Below are 20,025 nucleotides of genomic sequence, written 5' to 3'. Positions count from 1 at the left end.
TAACTGAGGCTGCTATAACAAAATAGCAGATGGCTAAAAGCAAAAAGGCCCCACTTCCAAATATCATATTGGGGGTTAGGAATATAACAAAGGAATTTGTAGAAACGTTTGGTTGATGAAATGTTTTTTTGATTTTTTATACTTTTGATTATAAGAAAATTGTATACAGTTGTTTGATGATGGTGATAGGTTATAAGAAGTAACCATTAGATGACTTCTTTGTATAAACATACCTAGGTAGCATGGCCTTACACAACTAGGCTATTTGGTTCTGCCTGAAGGACCTAGTCTACAGTGTTTAGTTACTGTACTGAATACTGTTGATAGCTGACTTATATTGGTAACTTTCTAGGTAAACAGAAACGATACAGCGGAAATATAAGCCAGGCTGGGCGTGCTGGCACACGCACTTGTAATTCCAGAGGCTCTTGAGGCTGAGGCAGGAAGATTGTGGGTTGAAAGCCAACCTCTGCAAAAAGCAAGCCACTAAGCAACTCAGTGAGATCCTGTCTAAATAAAATACAAAATAGGGCTGGGGATGTGACTCAGTGGTCGAGTGCTCCTGAGTTCAATTTCCGGTACCCTCCCCAAAGAAATATAAGCCAGGAGTGATGATGCACATGAGAAGTCTAGCTACTGGGAAGACCTAAGTGGGGCAAACTCTCAGGCCCATAAGTTTTTGAAACTAGCTTGGGTAACAGCAAGATCTTATTAAAAGTACACCTGTACGGGGTACTGTTATGAATGTAGTCTGCAGGACTGGAACTCCTCCAGGTGAGTCAGGTAGTGACTGTGAAAGCCTAGAATGGTACTGTACACTGCTGTAGACTTTATATAAACACTGCATTCAGGCTACACTAAATTGATAAAGTAAATTCTTTGTCCAATAGTAAATCAACCTATAATAGTATCTTTCTCATTTTACAAAGTAATTTTTTAACTTTTTTTACTCTTTTTTTTTTTCTAAAGAGAGAGGAAAGGGGGGGGGGAGAGAATTTATTTATTTTAGTTCTCCGCGGACACAACATCTTTGTTGGTATGTGGTGCTGAGGATCGAACCGGGGCCGCACGCATGCCAGGCGAGCGCGCTACCGCTTGAGCCACATCCCCAGCCCAACTTTTTTACTCTTATAATAACATTTAGCTTGAACAAAGTAGAGTTGTACAAAAATATTTTTGTAATCTTATAAGTTTTTGTTTTCCATTTTTTAACTTCTGAAAGACCTGCCTGAGGTTCATCTTGAGGTGTGTCTCTCTTGAGAAATGTCCATAGGGGTTTACTTTTTTTTTTTTTTTTTTTAACAGATTTCCTTATAAGCAGATAATGTACCAAGAACAGTCCTCTCAATTAGAAGAAAACTTTTGGTGCTGGAGTCTGTGTTTCAAACTCTTAAGGAGCTTGTTGAGGTCTGCAAAAGTTTCCCCTAGGGTTGGGTGTACAGAGAACATTTGTGTCCACAAGATCTGTTTGATTCCCACCACTGAACCCCTACCCCACTGCCCAAAAGATTTCTCCTAAACCCTTCCTTGTACATTTCCTCATAGGGTTCTTTTTCAGCAGCTATGCATTTGCTGCCAGTAACTTCATTAGTTACTCAGAACCACCTTTAGGAGGTCCTCCTTGTTGACATCACTTTAAGCCCATGCCAAGTCTTGGTGTAGTCAACAGATGCAATCGCATCAGTGTCTTCCTCAGCTGCAGCAATAGCCTGCACAAACGTGGTCCTCCTGGATTAGGCCTTGCAACCTGCTATAACTCCTTTCATCCACTGTGTGGACCAAATAGATGGTGTTTGGAGGAAGAAACACTACTTTGAGATTGGGATGAAGATCACCATAAAGGGAGGATATATAGGAGTATTATTAACAATAAGGAAATACTGAAAGGGCTAGGTGCAATGATACACTTGTAATCCCAGCAGCTGGGGAGGCTGAGGCAGAAGGATTGCAAGGTAAAAGCCAACCAAGTTATTCTCCAAACAATTCTTCTCCATTTTACTGGCATAGCAGTCAAGGAGGTCATCTTGGAAGATCCCTTAAATAGCCAAAGCAATCTTGAGCAAAAAGAACAAAACTGGAGGTCGCCTACTACCTGATTGTAAAAGATGCACAACAGTATGGTATAGGCGTGAAAACACAGACATATACACCAATGAAACAGAATAGAGGTCAAATCCATGCATCTACAGTCAGTTGATTTTCAACAAAGATAACCAAAGACATGGGATGAAAAAGAACCCTTTTCTAATAAGTAGTGTTGGGAAAACTGGATCTCCACATGCAGAAGAAGGGAAGCTGAACCCTCATCTTATACCACCTACCAAAATCAATTCAAAGTTGATTAAAGAATTAACTGTAAGACAGTTAAAACTGTAAAACTATTAGAAGGCTGGGGGGGTGGGGGGATATGACTTTGGTCTGAACAGTGATTTGTTTGTTTTGAACATGACTTTAAAAGCAGGACAAATGCAAAAACAGACAAATGTGGCTGCATCAAAAACTAAAATGCATCTGTGTAACAAAGGAGGGAATCACCAGTGAAGAGAGAAATTGCAGAATGGGAGAAAATATTTGCAAACCATATACCTGATACGGGTTTAATATTCAAAAATGTTTACAGAACTCAATAGTTAGAAATTCCTCTAATATAGGCAAAGGACCTAAAAAGACATTTTTCAAAAGACAAATACATGAAGAAATGCTCAATATGACTAATAACTGGGGAACTATAAAAGCCACAATGAGGTATTAATAAGGAGATGTGGAGGGAAAGAATTGTACACTGTTGGTGGGAAAGTAGGTTAGTATAACCATATGGAAAACAGTATAAAAGTTTCTCAAAAAATAAAAGTACTGTATCATTCAGCAATCCCACTCTTGGCATATATCCAAAGGAAATAAAGTTTGTCAAAGAGACATTTAGTGCAGCATTATTCACAATAACTAAGTTCTGGACTCAGCCTAAGTGTCCACTGATGCATGAGTGGATAAAGCAAATATATGTAAACATATGCGTGGTCTAACCTATGTGGAATCTAATACAGTTGAACTCAGAAGCAGAGAGTTGAATGGTGGTTGCCAGGATATAAGAGATGGGGTGAGGGAAGGTGAGATGTTGTTAAAGGGTGTAAAAAAAAAATTGATGAAAAGGTAATGTCCTATTATAGGCTAAAGATGGCCAACCCAGGGGAATTCATGTAGAGGTCAGAGTGTAAGCAGGTGTGAGTGGGTCCAGCAGAAGGAAACATGGCTGCCAAAGTGTTTGAATCCATTGGGAGGTGCTTCAGTGCGACCCTGTCTCTAAATAAAATCCAAAATAGGGCTGAGACGTGGCTCAATGGTCAAGTGCCCCTGAGTTCAGTCCCCAATACCCACCCCTCAAAAAAGAATGTGAAGACAGAGCCTGAGAAAATCTTTGCCACCTACACCTCAGTGGTAAAGTGTTTGCCTAGCATGTGTGAGGCACTTGATTCAATTCTCAGGACCACATATAAATAAAGGTTATCAACAACTAAAAAATTTTTTTAAAATTCTTTAAAAAATGAAATTAATCTGCTATTTCTCACCCTGCACAAAGTTCAACTCAAAATGGATCAAGGACTTAAACATTAGAACACAGACCCTGTGTCTACTAGAAGAAAAAGTAGGCTCAACTCTCTATCATATCAGTTTAGGAACTGAATTCCTCAACGTGACTCCTAAAGCACAAGAAGTAAAATCAGGAATTAAGAAATGGGATGGTATCAAACTAAAAAGCTTCTTCACAGCAAAGGAAACATTCAAGAATGTGAAGAGAGAGCCTAAGAGAAAGGAAGAAAATCTTTGCTGCTTCAACCTCAGAGCATTAATATCTAGGATATACAAACAACTCAAAAAACACCAAAACAAACAACAAAAATTAAAAAAACACCAAATAACTCAATCAATAAATGGGCAAAGGAACTGGACACTTCATGGAAGAAATACAATCCGTTACAAACAAATATGTGAAAAAGTGTTCAACATCACTGACAATTAGAGAAATGCAAATTAAAAGTAAAGGATGTGGGGGAAGAGGTATACTCATACTATTACTGGTGGGACTACAAATTGGTGCAACCACTCTGGAAAGCAGTATGGAGATTCCTCAGAAAACTTTTAGAATGGAACCACCATTTGACCCAGTTATCCCACTCCTCAGCATATACCCAGAGGACTTACTATAGTGATGGTGGCCACATCAATGTTTATGGCAGCTCAATTCACAATAGCTAAGCTATGGAACCAACATAGGTACCCTTCAACAGATGAATGGATAAAGAAAATGTGGTGTATATATATGTAATGGAATATTACTCATCCATAAAGAATGAAATTATGGCATTTGCTGGTAAGTGGATGGAACTGGAGACTATCATGCTAAGTGAAATAAGCCAATCCCCAAAACCAAAGACCGAATGTTCTCTGTGATATGTGGATGCTGACTCACAATAGGCAGAGGGGAGGGAGGAGTGGAGTTTCATTGGATTGGGTGGGGGAATGGAAAGACAGAATTAATTGAACGTAACTTCCAATGTTCATATACGAATACACAACCAGTGTAACTCCACATCATGTACAACCAGAAGAAAGGCAAGTCATACTCTGATTATGTATTGTATGACATGTCAACATATATTCCTACTGTCATATATAATTCTAAAAATAAAAGAAAATAAGAGGATTATGGGTATGTTATTTAGAAATAGGAAGTGAGTCGTCCTTGGCCTCCTATTTCCACTCCTAAAAATTGATTTGATGTAAAAAAAATGTGTATTGCTTTAGTAAAACAACAACAAAAAAGATGAAAATAAAACAGTGGCTCGCCTTTTTGTACCTGGATAAGGCCTAACCTTAGCAAAGTTATCTTAGTTCTTAGAAGATGAAGGGCTGATGTCTGTTTCTTCCTACCTCTGAGACATGAATGCTTTATCTTTGAAGGTATGTAGCAAAATCTTTCAGATTTGGGCACACTTAAGATGCACAAACTAAGCCCTGGGAAATCTGGGGCCATAGAAAGTGAGAATGAAGCTGAGTTAGTGCTTTCTGCATACAAATATTGAGTAAAAAGTATACTGATTAAGATTTCAGAAATGAAAAGTGTACAGTTATCTTTTATAATAATTCTGTTCCAGAAGTTTCTACTGGACTTCCTTTTTAACTTCGTAAACTTCACATGTCCTTATTTTCTTTAATAAATGGAGATTACCAAGTGGCTAAAAGCATGAGCTCTGATGTCTGCCTGGGGTTGAATCTTTGCTCTTGCTCTTGCCAGTTTGAGTGACACTAGTTAAATCTCTTTCTATGAAATGTGGATGATAACTACTGCCATAGATCATATAAACATTGCCAACACACATGGTTAGTGCTGTCTCACATAAATACAAGCTATTACAATTAACACTTCACTTCCTAGAAGGTGTTTTTTACAGTTTTATCACTGGGGTCATCTCATTTGCTCTTCTTAGTACACCTTAATTATATAAATTAGGCTTAAGAAGTTAATACGTTTTGGATAACACATACTTACAATTTATTCATATTTTAAATTTAATAGTCTTTATTGATAATCTCCTCCAGAGAGCTAGAAAAGGATCCTTGAGCTGGAAGAGAGGTTGGTTCTTGCAGAGTGGTAAAAGTTGGCAGCAAAGGACAGGATCAGGGCTGGGGCTGTAGCTCAGTGGCAGAGCAATTGCCTAGCATGTGTGAAGCACTGGGTTCCATCCTCAGCACCACATAAACAAATACAGGCATTCTGTCTATAACCAACTAAAAAAAAATTTGCGGGGGGTTGGCGGGCGGGGGGAGGGGGGGGAAGAGTCCAGGGTGATGAGTCATTGTAGACAAATACTGACACTATTGTTTTAGATGTTCAGATTTTGCAACATTTTCCTGGGCATGGCAAATTCCCTTTCCTAATGATGGAAAGCCACATTCTTACTATTGAGACTAATATTGTGAGATGTTTACTTTATCCCCTTGTACCTTTAAGGCTGAGATGGCTGGAAAAGTTTGATCCTCCACACTGGCTGAAATGCTATCTTGGTGGGTTTTGTGAGAGTAGACACTAGTCAAGAAAGTAGTATTCTGAGAACTGCAATCAATTTTGGAAAGACTTAGATGAGTATCCTCTAAATCCCTAATTCCTTGTTACCTTGGTGATAACCCCTTAGTAACCTCACTTAAAGGAGTTGCCTTGGAGAAAAGCCCACATGCCCTATATGTACAGTCCCTTATTGTCTCAAAGACACAACAAAGATGCTGGAGAAATAGCTCAGTTGGTAGAGTACTTGCCTCACATGCACAAAACCCTGGGTTCAATCCCCAGCACGACACACACACACACACACACACACACACACACACAAAGACACAACACAGTTTGAGTCTGATCTGAAAACTTTAATATATTTGTGTGTGTGTGTGTTGCTGGGGATTGAGCCCAGGGCCTTGTGCATGCAAGGGAAGCCCTCTACCAACTGAGCTATATTCCCAGTCCCCTTGATCATATTGATGATAGGTAGAATAACTGTGGAAATAGATTTTGAGTATATAAGGCCTTACTTTAAGGCAAGAACATGATTTTATTTTATTTTTTTTTTAATTTCTTAAGTTTTGTTTTATTATGAGTTTATTTTAAATTACATTAAAAGTGAGGGAGTAAGGAGATAAAAATCATATAATGCTTTCTGTCAGGATTTAAGAATAAATTCATTAAGAGCAGAGGAGCGGGCTGGGGATGTGGCTCAAGCGGTAGCGCGCTCGCCTGGCATGCGTGCGGCCCGGGTTCGATCCTCAGCACCACATACCAACAAAGATGTTGTGTCCACCGAGAACTAAAAAATAAATATTAAAAATTCTCTCTCTCTCTCTCTCTCCTCTCTCTCCTCTCTCACTCTCTCTTTAAAAAAAAAAAAAAAAAAAGAGCAGAGGAGCTATGATGGTATCACTTTCTCTATTCTGTCCCCCGCCCCACCCCGTTCAAGTTAGTGCTTTAACAATGTACTCTTTCTCACCAGCATCTGTACCATTTATCTTTTCTTTTTTTTTAATTAAAATTATTATTATTATTATTTTTTAATATTTATTTATTTTTTTTAGTTTTGGGCAGACACAACATCTTTGTATGTGGTGCTGAGGATCGAACTCGGGCCGCACGCATGCCAGGCGAGCGTGCTACCGCTTGAGCCACATCCCAGCCCCATAAAATTATTATTATTATTATTATTATTTATTTATTTTATTGATTGTTCAAAACATTACAGAGCTCATGATATATCATCTTTCATACATTAGACTCAATTGGGTTTTGAACTCCCATTTTTACCCCAAATACAGATTGCAGAATCACATACTCACATTATTACATAATGGCATATTAGTGACTGTTGTATTCTGCTACCTTTCCTATCCCCTACTATCCACCCTCCCCTCCCCTCCCCTCCCCTCCCATCTTCCCTCTCTACCTCCTCTGCTGTTGTTCAATTCTCTCCCCTTTTTCCCCCCTCCCCCTTGCCCCTCATAACCTCTTATAATTTTGTGTATCATTGAAGGTCTCCTACCATTTCCATATGCTTTCCCTTCTCTCTCCCTTTCTCTCCCCCCATTCGTCTTTGTTTACTGTTAGTCTTTTCCTCATGCTCTTCCTTCCTGTTCTGTTCTTAGTTGCTCTCTTTATATCAAAGAAGACATTTGGCATTTGTTTTTTAGGGCTTGGCTAGCTTCACTTAGCATAATCTGCTCTAATGCCATCCATTTCCCTGCAAATTCTATGATTTTGTCATTTCTTAGTGCTGCATAATACTCCATTGTGTATAGATGCCACATTTTTTTTAATCTATTCATCTATTGAAGGGCATCTAGGTTGGTTCCACAGTCTAGCTATTGTGAATTGTGTCGCTATAATCATTGATGTGGCCGTATCCCTATAGTGCGCTCTTTTAAGGTCCTCAGGGAATAGTCCGAGAAGGGCGATAGCTGGGTCAAATGGTGGATCCATTCCCAGCTTTCCCAGGAATCTCCATACTGCTTTCCAAATTGGCCTCACCATTTTGCAGTCCCACCAGCAGTGTACAAGTGTACCCTTTTCCCCACATCCCCGCCAACACTTATTGTTGTTTGACTGCCAATCTTACTGGAGTGAGATGGTATCTTAGGGTGGTTTTGATTTGCATTTCTCTGATTGCTAGAGATGGTGAGAATTTTTTCATGTACTTGTTGATTGATTGTATGTCCTCCTCTGAGAAGTGTCTGTTCAGGTCCTTGGCCCATTTGTTGATTGGGTTATTTGCTATCTTATTGTTTAATATTTTGAGTTCTTTGTACATTCTGGATATTAGGGCTCTATCTGAGGTGTGAGGGGTAAAAATTTGTTCCCAGGATGTAGGCTCTCTATTTACCTCTTTTATTGTTTCCCTTGCTGAGAAAAAAACTTTTTAGTTTAAGTAAGTCCCATTTGTTGATTCTTGTTATTAACTCTTGGGCTATGGGCGTCCTATTAAGGAATTTGGAGCCCGACCCCATTATATGTAGATCAGAGCCAACTTTTTCTTCTATCAGATGCAGTGTCTCTGATTTGATATCTAGCTCCTTGATCCATTTTGAGTTAACTTTTGTGGATGGCGAGAGAAAGGGATTCAATTTCATTTTGTTGCATATGGATTTCCAATTTTCCCAGCACCATTTGTTGAAGATGCTATCCTTCCTCCATTGCATGTTTTTAGCCCCTTTATCAAATATAAGATGTAACTTTGTGGATTAGTCTCTGTGTCTTCTATTCTGTACCATTGGTCCACCTGCCTGTTTTGGTACCAGTACCATGCTGTTTTTGTTACTATTGCTTTGTAGTACAGTTTGAACTCTGGTATCGCTATAACTCCAGATTCACATTTCCTTCTTAGAATTGCTTTTGCTATTCTGGGTCTTTTGTTTTTCCATATGAATTTCATGATTGCTTTATCTATTTCTACAAGAAATGCCGTTGGGATTTTGATTGGCATCGCATTAAACCTGTAGAGAACTTTGGGTAATATCGCCATTTTGATGATGTTAGTTCTGCCTATCCATGAACAGGGTACATTTTTCCATCTTCTGAGATCTTCTCTCTCTCTTTAGGGTTCTGTAGTTTTCATTGTATAAATCTTTCACCTCTTTTGTTAGGTTGATTCCCAAGTATCTTATTTTCTTTGAGGACATTGTGAATGGAGTGGTTTTCCTTATTTCCATTTCAGAGGTTTTGTTGCTGATATACAGGAATGCCTTTGATTTATGCGTGTTGATTTTATAACCTGCCACTTTGCTGAATTCATTTATTAACTCTAGCAGCTTCTTTGTAGACCCTTTTGGGTCTGTTAAGTATATTATCATGTCATCCGCAAATAGCGATAATTTAATTTCTTCTTTTCCTATTTTTATGCCTTTAATTTCTTTTGTCTGTCTAATTGCTCTGGCTAGTACTTTGAGAACTAAATTGAATAGAAGTGGTGATAGAGGGCATCCCTGTCTTGTTCCAGATTTTAGAGGGAATGCCTTCAGTTTTTTTTCCGTTTAGGATGATGCTAGCCTGAGGTTTAGCATATATAGCTTTTACAATGTTGAGGTAAGTTCCTGTTATCCCTAGTTTTTCTAGTGTTTTGAACATAAAGGGATGCTGTACTTTGTCAAATGCTTTTTCTGCATCTATTGAGATGATCATATGGTTCTTGTCTTTAAGTCTATTGATGTGGTGAATAGCATTTATTGATTTCCGTATATTGAACCAGCCTTGCATCCCAGGGATGAATCCTACTTGATCATGGTGCACAGTTTTTTGATATGTTTTTGTATTCGATTCGCCAGAATTTTATTGAGAATTTTTGCATCCAAGTTCATTAGAGATATTGGTCTGTAGTTTTCTTTCTTTGAAGTGTCTTTGTCTGGTTTTGGGATCAGAGTGATGTTGGCCTTATAGAATGAATTTGGAAGAGCTCCTTCTTTTTCTATTTCTTGAAATAGCTTGAAAAGTATTGGTATTAATTCTTCTTTGAAGGTTTTGTAGAACTCCGCTGTATACCCATCCGGTCCAGGGCTTTTCTTGGTTGGTAGTCTTTTGATGGCTTCTTCTATTTCTTCCTTTGTTATTGGTCTGTTTAAATTGTGTGTGTCTTCCTTTCTCAATCTGGGCAGATCATATGCCTTAAGAAATTTATCGATATCTTCACTATCTTCTATTTTATTGGAATATAGGGTTTCAAAATACTTTCTAATTATTTTCTGTATCTCTGTAGTATCTGTTGTGATATTGCCTTTTTCATCCCGTTTGTTGGTAATTTGAGTTCTCTCTCTTCTATTCTTTGTTAGCATGGCTAAGGGCCTGTCTATCTTATTTATTTTTTCAAAGAACCAACTTTTAGTTTTATCAATTTTTTCAATGGTTTTTTTCGTTTCAATTTCGTTGATTTCTGCTCTAATTTTAATTATTTCTTGTCTTCTACTACATTTGCTGTTGTTTTGCTCTTCCTTTTCTAGGTTTTTGAGGTGTAGTGTGAGTTCATTTATTTGTTGGTTTTTTCTTTTTTTGAGGAAAGAACTCCAAGAAATGAATTTTCCTCTTAAAACTGCTTTCATTGTGTCCCATAGATTCCGGTATGTTGTGTCTATATTATCATTTGTCTCTAAGAATTTTTTCATCTCCTCCTTTATATCTTCTGTAATCCATTGATCATTCAGTAACATATTGTTCATTTTCCATGTGATGTAGGATTTTTCCGTCCTTCTTTTATCATTGATTTCCAATTTCATTCCATTATGATCAGATATGGTGCATGGTATTATCTCCATGCCTTTATACTTACTAAGAGTTGCCTTGTGGCATAATATATGGTCTATCTTTGAGTAGGATCCATGTGCTGCTGAGAAGAACGTGTATCCACTTGATGATGGTTGATATATTCTATATATGTCGGTTAAGTCTAGATTATTGATTGTGCTGTCGAGTTCTATAGTTTCTTTATTCAGTTTTTGTCTAGAGGATCTGTCTAATGGTGAGAGCGGTGTGTTGAAGTCACCCATAATTATTGTGTTGTGGTCTATTTGACTCTTGAACTTGAGGAGAGTTTGTTTTATGAATGTTGCAGCTCCATTGTTTGGCGCATACAAATTGATAATTGTTATGTCTTGTTGCTGGATGGTTCCTTTTAACAGTATATAGTGTCCTTCTTTATCCTTCTTGATTAACTTAGGTTTAAAATTGATTTTATTCGATATGAGTATGGCCACTCCTGCTTGCTTCCGAGGGCCACGTGAGTGGTATGATTTTTCCCAACCTTTTACCTTCAGCCTGTGTATGTCTTTTCCTATCATATGAGTCTCTTGAAGGCAGCATATTGTTGGATTTATTTTTTTTGATCCAGGTTACTAGCCTATGTCTCTTGATTGGTGAGTTTAGGCCATTAACATTTAAGGTTACAATTGAGATATGATTTGTACTTCCAGTCATGCTTCTTTATTTATTTATTTTAGTTTGGCTGGTTTTACTTTTTGGTTATTTTCCTCCCCCTTTACTGAGATACCTCCTGCTGTTAGTTTTGGGCACTATTTTTCAATTCCTCTTCTTGTAGTATTTTGCTCAAAATGCTTTGCAGTGCTGGTTTTCTTGCTGCGAATTCTTTTAGCTTTTGTTTTTCGTGAAAGATTTTAATTTCATTGTCAAATCTGAAGCTTAATTTTGCTGGATACAGTATTCTTGGTTGGAGTCCATTATTTTTCAGCGTTTGAAATACATTGTTCCAGGATCTTCTCGCTTTCAAAGTCTGTGATGAGAAATCAGTCGTTAACCTAATTGGTTTACCCCTGAATGTAATCTGCCTCCTTTCTCTCGTAGCTTTTAATATTCTCTCCTTGTTCTGTACGTTGGCTATCTTCATAATTATATGTCTTGGAGTTGGTCTATTATGGTTTTGAATGTTTGGGGTCCTGTAGGCTTCCAGGATTTGGCAATCCATTTCATCTTTCATCTCTGGGAAGTTTTCTAGAATTATTTCATTTAATATGCTGTCCATTCCTTTGGTTTGAGTCTCTGTGCCTTCTTCTATCCCGATGACCCTCAAATTTGGTTTTTTTATGACATCCCATATCTCTTGAATAGATTGCTCGTGGGATTTAAGTATCTTTTCTGTGTTGACTATATTCTTTTCAAGTTGATAAACCTTGTCTTCATTATCTGATGTTCTGACTTCTACTTGATCAAGTCTGTTTGTAATATTCTCGTTTGAGTTTTTAATTTGGTTTATATTTTCCTGCAATTCTAGGATTATTGTTTGATTTTTTTAAAGATCTCTATCTCCTGGTAGAGCTCGTTCTTTGCCATTTTAATTTGTTTGTTTAATTCATTTTCAAAATATACTTTTATTGCTTGGACTTGCTGTCTCATGTCTTCCCTAATATTCCTTTCCATTCGAGTTAGGTATGCCTTGAATTCTTTCCCTATCCCTGCTTCTGATGTTTCTATGTCCTCCTGTAGAATTAATTTGTCCTGCATTGTTTGTACTCCTTTTTTCCCTTGTTTTCTCAAGTTGTCCACGTTACTTTCTAGCTCTATTTGATTGCCGTGTTTCTGCTCTCTTCTATAGATTTGTTTTGGTTCTGTATTACTCTGTTGTTTCTTCTTTGTGTTGTTAAACTGTGCCTGCTAAAGTGGATTCTGCTGGGAAGGAATTCCGACGGCTGAGCTCCAGTGACGTCACTACTCTGCTATGACGGGCCCCAGGCTCCTTGCTGGGGTGTCCTAATGGGGCTGTGTGACTGGACTGTCTCTGTTTGGTTTCAGCTCCCCGTTGAGGCAGGCGGGCAGTCTCCAGCCGCCCAGTATCTCAGGCAGCAGGCGGGTGATGGTCGTGGCGGGGGAGTGGACTCTGGCCGCCCAGTCGTGCGGGCAGCGGGCCGGCTGTCGCCGGTGGGCGGGCGATCTCTAGGCACCCAGTCCAGCGGTCGGTATTCGCCCGTTCTCCTACTGCCCAGTTACGTGGGCAGTGGGCGAACTGTCACCAGCGGGCCTGCGGTTTCCAGCCGCCCAGTCGCGAGGGCCTGGCCTCTAGTCCCCTAGTTTCTCCTGCTAGTCTTGGTTTCTCCTGCTAGACCAGATTTCCCCTGAGTGATGGCTCTCGGCAGTTCAAACTGTACTCTGGACCTGCTCTGGACCTGCCGTTTGTTGGGTGTGGAGGGTGTCTATTGGGGACCCCGGCACTCTATTGTTTTGTTTCCGTTGTGGGGGATAGAACTGTACCGCTTCCTTCCCCCTCTGAAATCCCGCACTCAGCCCGGGGGTCAGTGCAGGCTCATCTGGCAGGATTCCACAGAATTGCAGCCACTTTTCTCCCTGCTTGCTAATTAATCACTTCTCTGTGGCGCCCCGCCTTCTGTAGCCGCGGGGAAGGCCAGGCGAATCAGTCAGCCTGGATCCCTGGGGTCGCACAATTGGCTATTAGGATCCCTGGCACTCTATCGTTTTGATTTTTTCTGCTTGCCCGTCCCCCAGCGCTGGCTAGACAGGTTTCGTTTTGGCTGTTGATGGGAGGGGGAGTTGAAGGTCAGGTGTCTCTAGTTTTCCCCTAGTCTTTATGCGGGCTCACTCTGATACTCCCTCTCCCGGAAAGCCTAGGAGAGGTTTTATGCGGATTCCCCGATGTATGGGGGATGGGCTGAGTGACACACACCTGTTTTATTGTTGCAGTCTGTCAGAGAGTGGCAGTGGTTACTTCAGCTCTCCAAGATGGTGGCCGCTGATTGCCTTGGTGGAGTTTCCGTTGTGGGGGACTGGACTGTATCGCTTCCTTCCCCGTCTGAAATCCCGTACTCAGCCCAGGGGTCAGTGCGGGCTTGGCTGGCGGGGTTCCACCGAATGGCAGCCACTTTCCTCCCTGCTTGCTAATTAATCGCTTCTCTGCGGCGTCCCGCCTTCTGTAGCCGCAGGGCAGGCCGCGGGGATCAGTCAGCCTGGATCTCCGGGGTCGCACAATTGCCTATTGAGATCCCCGGCACTCTATCATTTTGTTTTTTTCTGCTTGCCCCTCCCCTAGCGCTGGCTAGACAGGTTTCCTTTTGGCTGCTGATGGGAGGGGGAGTTGAAGGTCAGGTCAAGAACACGATTTTAAATTGCACCAAATTATCAATATTAGTGTACTGCTGTGGTTTGAATGTTTTTCCCCAAAATTCCTGTTGAGAACTTCCCAGACTTCTGCCAATGGTATTTGGAGGAGAACTTTTGGAGGTGACTAGATCATGGGAGCTCTGCCAGCAGGGATGGACTCACTCATGGATTGAATTATTGAGGGAATGGCTTTGTTATGTAAGTGAGCTCTCTGGCACACTTGCTGTCCCTCATCATGCTGCCTTCTGCCACATTTTGATGCAAAAGCAAGGCTCTCACCAGATGCCAAGATGCTGGCACCATGCTCTTAGACTAGCCAGCCTCCAGAATCACAAGTTGAATATATCTCCATTCTTTAAAAATTACCCACCTGTAGTACTGTTAGAGCACCAGAAAACATACTAAGACAAGTACACCTATAGTAGAGATTCTGGCTTAGTTTGTGAACTTGAACAAATTGGAGTGGTTCTGATCACTTGATTGAAGGACATTTGATTCAGCAATGGCTCATCTAAGTTGGAAGTGAAATGCTAGAAATTCACTGATACAATGAAGGAAATGAAAGACACACTATGTGGAGAAGATTTAATATATGTGATCCTTTAGCTATTTTTCCCTTATCAGAAGTCTAGCCAATTGATGCATAAGGGTCTCACCAGATGCTGAGATGCTGGCACCATGCTTAGAGTAGCCAACTGATGGCTAACTCTTTACAAAGGCATTAAGAAAAAGTACTGGTGAACAAAGCACCTGCATTCTAGATAAGATTTAGAGTATGTCTGTAAGCTAGGGCAGTGGGAGATGCTTCAGTTAAAATGGACTCCCTGAGTCAATGTGCTTTGTCAAGATTAATGTGTCTTGAAACAAATTATAGTCATTCATTGCTTGGCAATGAAGATGCATTCTGGGAAGTGTGTTAGGTGATTTCTAGGTGGTGCAAACATCAGAGAATGTACTTACACAAACTGAGGTAGTATATACTAAGTTGATAATTTGATGCAGCTTCTTGATGCAATCAAGAAGCACAGTAAACACAAGGTCTACAAAGCTGCTGCTGGCATAACATGGCATACTGTTTTACAGTGAATTTTTTTTTTTTAATAAGAAGTATACTCTAAAACAATGATTCAGAGTACAGTAAATACATAAAGCAGTAACACAGTCTTTGATGATCATTATATCAAGTATTATACTTTACACAATTATATGTGCTCTATTTTTATATGACTGGCAGCACAGGTTTGTTTACATCAGCATCACCACAAACATGTATGTGCTGTGCTATGTTACACTAGCTATGATATTACTAGGCAAGAGGAATTTTTCAGCTCCATTACATTATAGAACCATCATTGCATACAGTCCATTGTTGACTGAAACATCATTATGTGGCACATGACCATAGTTCACTTAACTGCTAGACTAGAAAAGTGGGAAAGTTACTATAATAGGCAGCAGGACTCACAGGACAATCAGTAGAGTCTAACACAAAGTTTGGCCTAGGATAATTGATCAATTGATGTACAGAATCAAAATAGACTCCATGGTCCTATTTATGTAATTAAATTTATTTTTTTTAAAGAGAGTGAGAGAGGAGAGAGATAATTTTTAATATTTATTTATTTTTTTTAGTTCTCGGCGGACACAACATCTTTGTTGGTATGTGGTGCTGAGGATCGAACCCAGGCCGCACGCATGCCAGGCGAGCGCGCTACCGCTTGAGCCACATCCCCAGCCCCTATTTATGTAATTAGAAACCACAGGTCTGGTGTCAGCCACTCTAGTACTCTTCCAATATGCAGGTCTGATTTGTTTCACATTCCTGGATCCCTGAAAGGACCCTGAATAACATCACAAGTATGTAATATGTGTTTATCTCTTAACCTTCTCCAAAGTAACCCTGTGGCCCTTTACTAGAGTAATTATGCAATGCAGAAATTCTTAGACCTTGTGGGATTACTTCTTGAGTTAATTCTAATTTCTTTTTTTTTTTTTAAAGAGAGAGTGAGAGAGGGGGAGAGAGAGAGAAAGAATTTTAATATTTATTTTTCAGTTATCGGCGGACACAACATCTTTGTATGTGGTGCTGAGGATCGAACCCGGTCCGCACGCATGCCAGGCGAGTGCGCTACCGCTTGAGCCACATCCCCAGCCCTAATTCTAATTTCTGTGCACCAGAACACCATACATCTATTCAGAGTAGAGCCTATTGGAAGTCAGCATGATAAAAGGAGCTTTGACAAGTTCACCACAATAAATCCCAAACCTTTGGTTACTTCTTTCATTTCCTGAGTACTAAGATAAGCAACTAACAGTTAACACACACTAGTTTCCTAAAACAAGTTTCATAATTTTTTTTTTTTCCCAGTGCTGTGGATTGAACCCACCAGGGATTCATAAGTTCTGGGCAAGTATTCTATCACTGAACTACAACCCAGCCCTCTTTTCTTAAATTTTAATGATGGGATACAAATTTATGTCACTTTACAATGCTGCAACGTTGGTAGTGTCTCAAATTACTACTGTTGTTAAGGGAACAAGGTTGCTAATGTTAGAACTTAGTGGAATTTTTAAGTATTTCCTTTTCAGGTTGATGTAGTACCTTATCAGTTTCAAACTACTTTCTATTAAACATTTTTACTGGGGGAAAATGTGCATTTATTATGTGAAGCTAATACACTATATGTGTATTTTAGATAATACTAAGTTCCATATTTCTATATCAGATAAAGCTTCTTGCATAAAACCCAACTCAGCATGTCATTCTGAGACACATTTAGCAAAATCTGAGACAGATATTCAATTTAACATGTACCAAATCAGATAATTAAAAATGCTGGTTTGCTTCCTTTTTCTTTTTGTTCTTTTTCTGGTATTGGGGATTGAACCTAGGGAAACTTTTACCACTTACTGGGCTACATTCCCAGCCTTTTTTATTTTGAGACAAGGTCTTGCTAAATAGCCAAGGGCCTCAAATTTGTCATCCTCCTAAACTGCTGGGATTACAGGTATAAGCCACTGCACAATAATTTTACTTCTAATTAAACAAAAAAGGAGGAAACAATAACACTTATTTTTGTGTTCATTTGGAAGTTATATTTTTTAACATTTTTTAGTTGTAGGTGGACACAATACCTTTATTTATTTTTATGTGGTGCTGAGGATGGAACCCAGTGGCTCATGTATGCTAGGTGAGCGCTCTACTTCTGAGCCACAACCCCAGCCCTATAAGTTACAATTTTAAGTGGCAAAAGGTGTGAAGTTTTTTTTTATAGACACTGAAAAAACTGTCATATTTCACCTATTTTTAAAAGTTTACTGAAATGTATGACTACATTAATTGGAGAAAAGGAAAAAAAGACATTCTCTTGGAAATATACAAAGAGATTTTCCTTTATTTCACTGATGACTCTGCCCCAACCATAACTGATTTTCTGTATGGCATGGGAGAGCTTTTTTTTTTTTAATGTAGTATTTTTAAATCTTTCCGTTGTAACTGCCCCAATACCTTCATTTTAATGATTGCAAACAGTTCTTTCCCTTGAGAAATACTTACAGGTAAATATTAATTAAATCCTTAAAACAAAAACTTTGTAAACTCTTTCTTCATCGAAATTCAGAGGTGCTTTACCACTAAACTATATATCCCCAGCCCTTTTTACTTTTATTATTTTGTTTTTACCTTGATACAGGTTTTCATTAAGTTGCTGAGTTTGGGCTTGAACTTGTGATCCTCCTGCTGCAGCATCATAAATTGCTGGGATTTATAGGTATGTGCCTCTGCACCAGGCTCATCTAAAATCTCATATTCAAATTAAGCAAGAATATTGATGGAGGGGCTGGGGATGTGGCTCAAGCGGTAGCACGCTCGCCTGGCATGCGTGCGGCCCGGGATCGATCCTCAGCAACACATACAAAGATGTTGTGTCCGCCGAAAACTAAAAAATAAATAAAAAAAAAAATTCTCTCTCTCTCCTTAAAAAAAAAAAAAAATAGAATATTGATGGAAACAAAATTTTTTTCCCAACTAATGTTTATAGTTATGTTAATCTGGGCTACTTCTATGAAAAATGTACACATAAACATGCCCTTGAAAAAAACAACACCAAAACTAAAAAAGAGTTTTATTTCTGAATGGTAGTACAACTAAGTGAATGAATAGTATACATGCATTAACTGAGGCACTTGAGATCACCCAACTTGTTTAATTTATAACAAAATCTCTCCTCATTAGGATTTAGGTACTTATATGTTAGAATGGTCTCAATTTATTTTAACAAAAATCTTTCTCTGAAGTTGAGTCATGTAGATTATATCTTGTAAGAAAATGTATTTCTTTCTCAGGCAAGTATTTAATTTCTCCAAAGCTAGTAATTTAAAAGATGAGTGTGTACAGAAGTATGATTTCTTAAAAATCGGAAAATATTTTAGTTTTGTATTCATGAAATATATGAGAACCTCCTATTTTATTTAGGATTGTCTTAGTATGTAAAAGGTTTCAGCTTCATTTTGTATACGATATGTGGAAAAACATAAACATGATAATCAGTTTAAGCAGAGATGTGATTAAGAATAGTAAAGGATAAGCCAGGCATGGTGGTAGTCCCAGCTACTCAGGAGACTGAGGCAGGAGGATCACTTGAGCCCAGGGGTCCACATCCAGCCTGGGCAACACAGCAAGACCCTTTCTCTTGCGGGGGTGGAGTAGGGGGAAGGAGCTGTGGTGTTTCTCAGTAGTAGAATGTCTGTTTGGGGCTCTGGGTTTGAGCCTCAGCACTGGAAAAAAAAAAAAAAAAAAAAAGTAAAGGACAGCTTCTACAATGTACATAAATTCCCAATACTAGGTATGTAAACCTTTCTATATTATTAAACAGTAGGGTGATCCTCAGTCAGAAACTTGGCTTTATATAAAATGTTTCCATTAAAATTTTAAATTTTCTTTAAAATAAGAAAAACTTGAAAAGCAAGGCTCCCAAACCAGCTAAGTTAGAAACTGCTAATTTTCTTAAGGAAAGCAGCACTGTTTTTTATTTTTATACCACTGAATTGAAAGAATAGAAAAGAACTACAGTTGGTATAGAGAAATGTTAGATCATTTATATAGACACCTGAGAATAAACTCTACAGTTACCATCTTCTACAGCCACTTGCTTCTGCTTTGTCATTCACTGACATTTCAACCCTATCAGCTACTGTATCTTCAGATGCTGATTGGACATTGCCTTCTGACTGTCCTCCAGTGTAAGTGGGGGTGCTATATTTTAAAAGAATAGATTTAAACTGCATCAGAGGTGCATCTGTACGAACACCCATTGGGTCAAAGTGAGTTCGGCTGACTCGAAAGCCTGCTTGAGAAAGATAGCACAAAAACTTTTTCAACCTGCAATAAGGAAAAGAAAAAAGATAATTAGGTTTTTGTATTTTTATTTAGATCTCAATGTTATTAAAATATGATATATACACTTTGCCATTCACTGGCTGTCTTACTTGGGCATGTTCATTCCTTTAATGCTGTGTCTGTGGATGTTATAATAAAAGGGAGGATGTTCAGTACTGACATCAGTCTTCTGCTTCTTGGCTAAATTTGTAATTATCTCATTACTTCTTCTCTTTCCTGAAATACACACAGTTAGCATTCTCTTAAAAAGATAATTTATTCTAGATATTTTATTTTATTTAAAAAAATTTTTTTTTCATATTTATTTTTTAGTTTTAGGTGGACACAATATCTTTATTTTTATGTGGTGCTGAGGATCGAACCTAGCGCCCTGTGAGTGCCAGGCGAGAGTGCTACAGCTTTGAGCCACATCTCCACCCCCATAGGTATTTTATACATATATATTTTTTGGTGCTGGGGATTTGAACCCAGGGCCTTGTACACA

At 38.8% G+C, this 20,025-nt stretch overlaps 1 protein-coding gene across 2 annotated transcripts in view; it reads right to left on the bottom strand.

Annotated features, from left to right (window-relative positions):
- Positions 1-17,520: 17,520 nt before the first annotated feature.
- The window catches only part of TRMT1L (tRNA methyltransferase 1L), a 28,776-nt gene continuing 26,271 nt past the window's right edge, over positions 17,521-20,025 (bottom strand). For both annotated transcript variants that reach the window (XM_081299036.1, XM_081299037.1), the window contains 3 exons: positions 19,631-19,757; positions 19,252-19,523; positions 17,521-18,919 (listed from right to left, as the gene is read on the bottom strand). In XM_081299036.1, the coding sequence (XP_081155162.1) occupies positions 19,271-19,523; positions 19,631-19,757 (380 nt within the window). In that variant the 3' untranslated portion in view covers positions 17,521-18,919; positions 19,252-19,270. The remainder of the gene's footprint in view (positions 18,920-19,251; positions 19,524-19,630; positions 19,758-20,025) is intronic.

The sequence above is a fragment of the Spermophilus citellus genome (assembly GCF_964194105.1).
Source record: "Spermophilus citellus genome assembly, chromosome: 6".
In the NCBI taxonomy this organism is placed as follows: domain Eukaryota; kingdom Metazoa; phylum Chordata; class Mammalia; order Rodentia; family Sciuridae; genus Spermophilus; species Spermophilus citellus.
The sequence above is the reverse complement of the archived record's forward strand: the minus strand, read 5'-3'. Positions and strand labels throughout refer to the sequence as shown.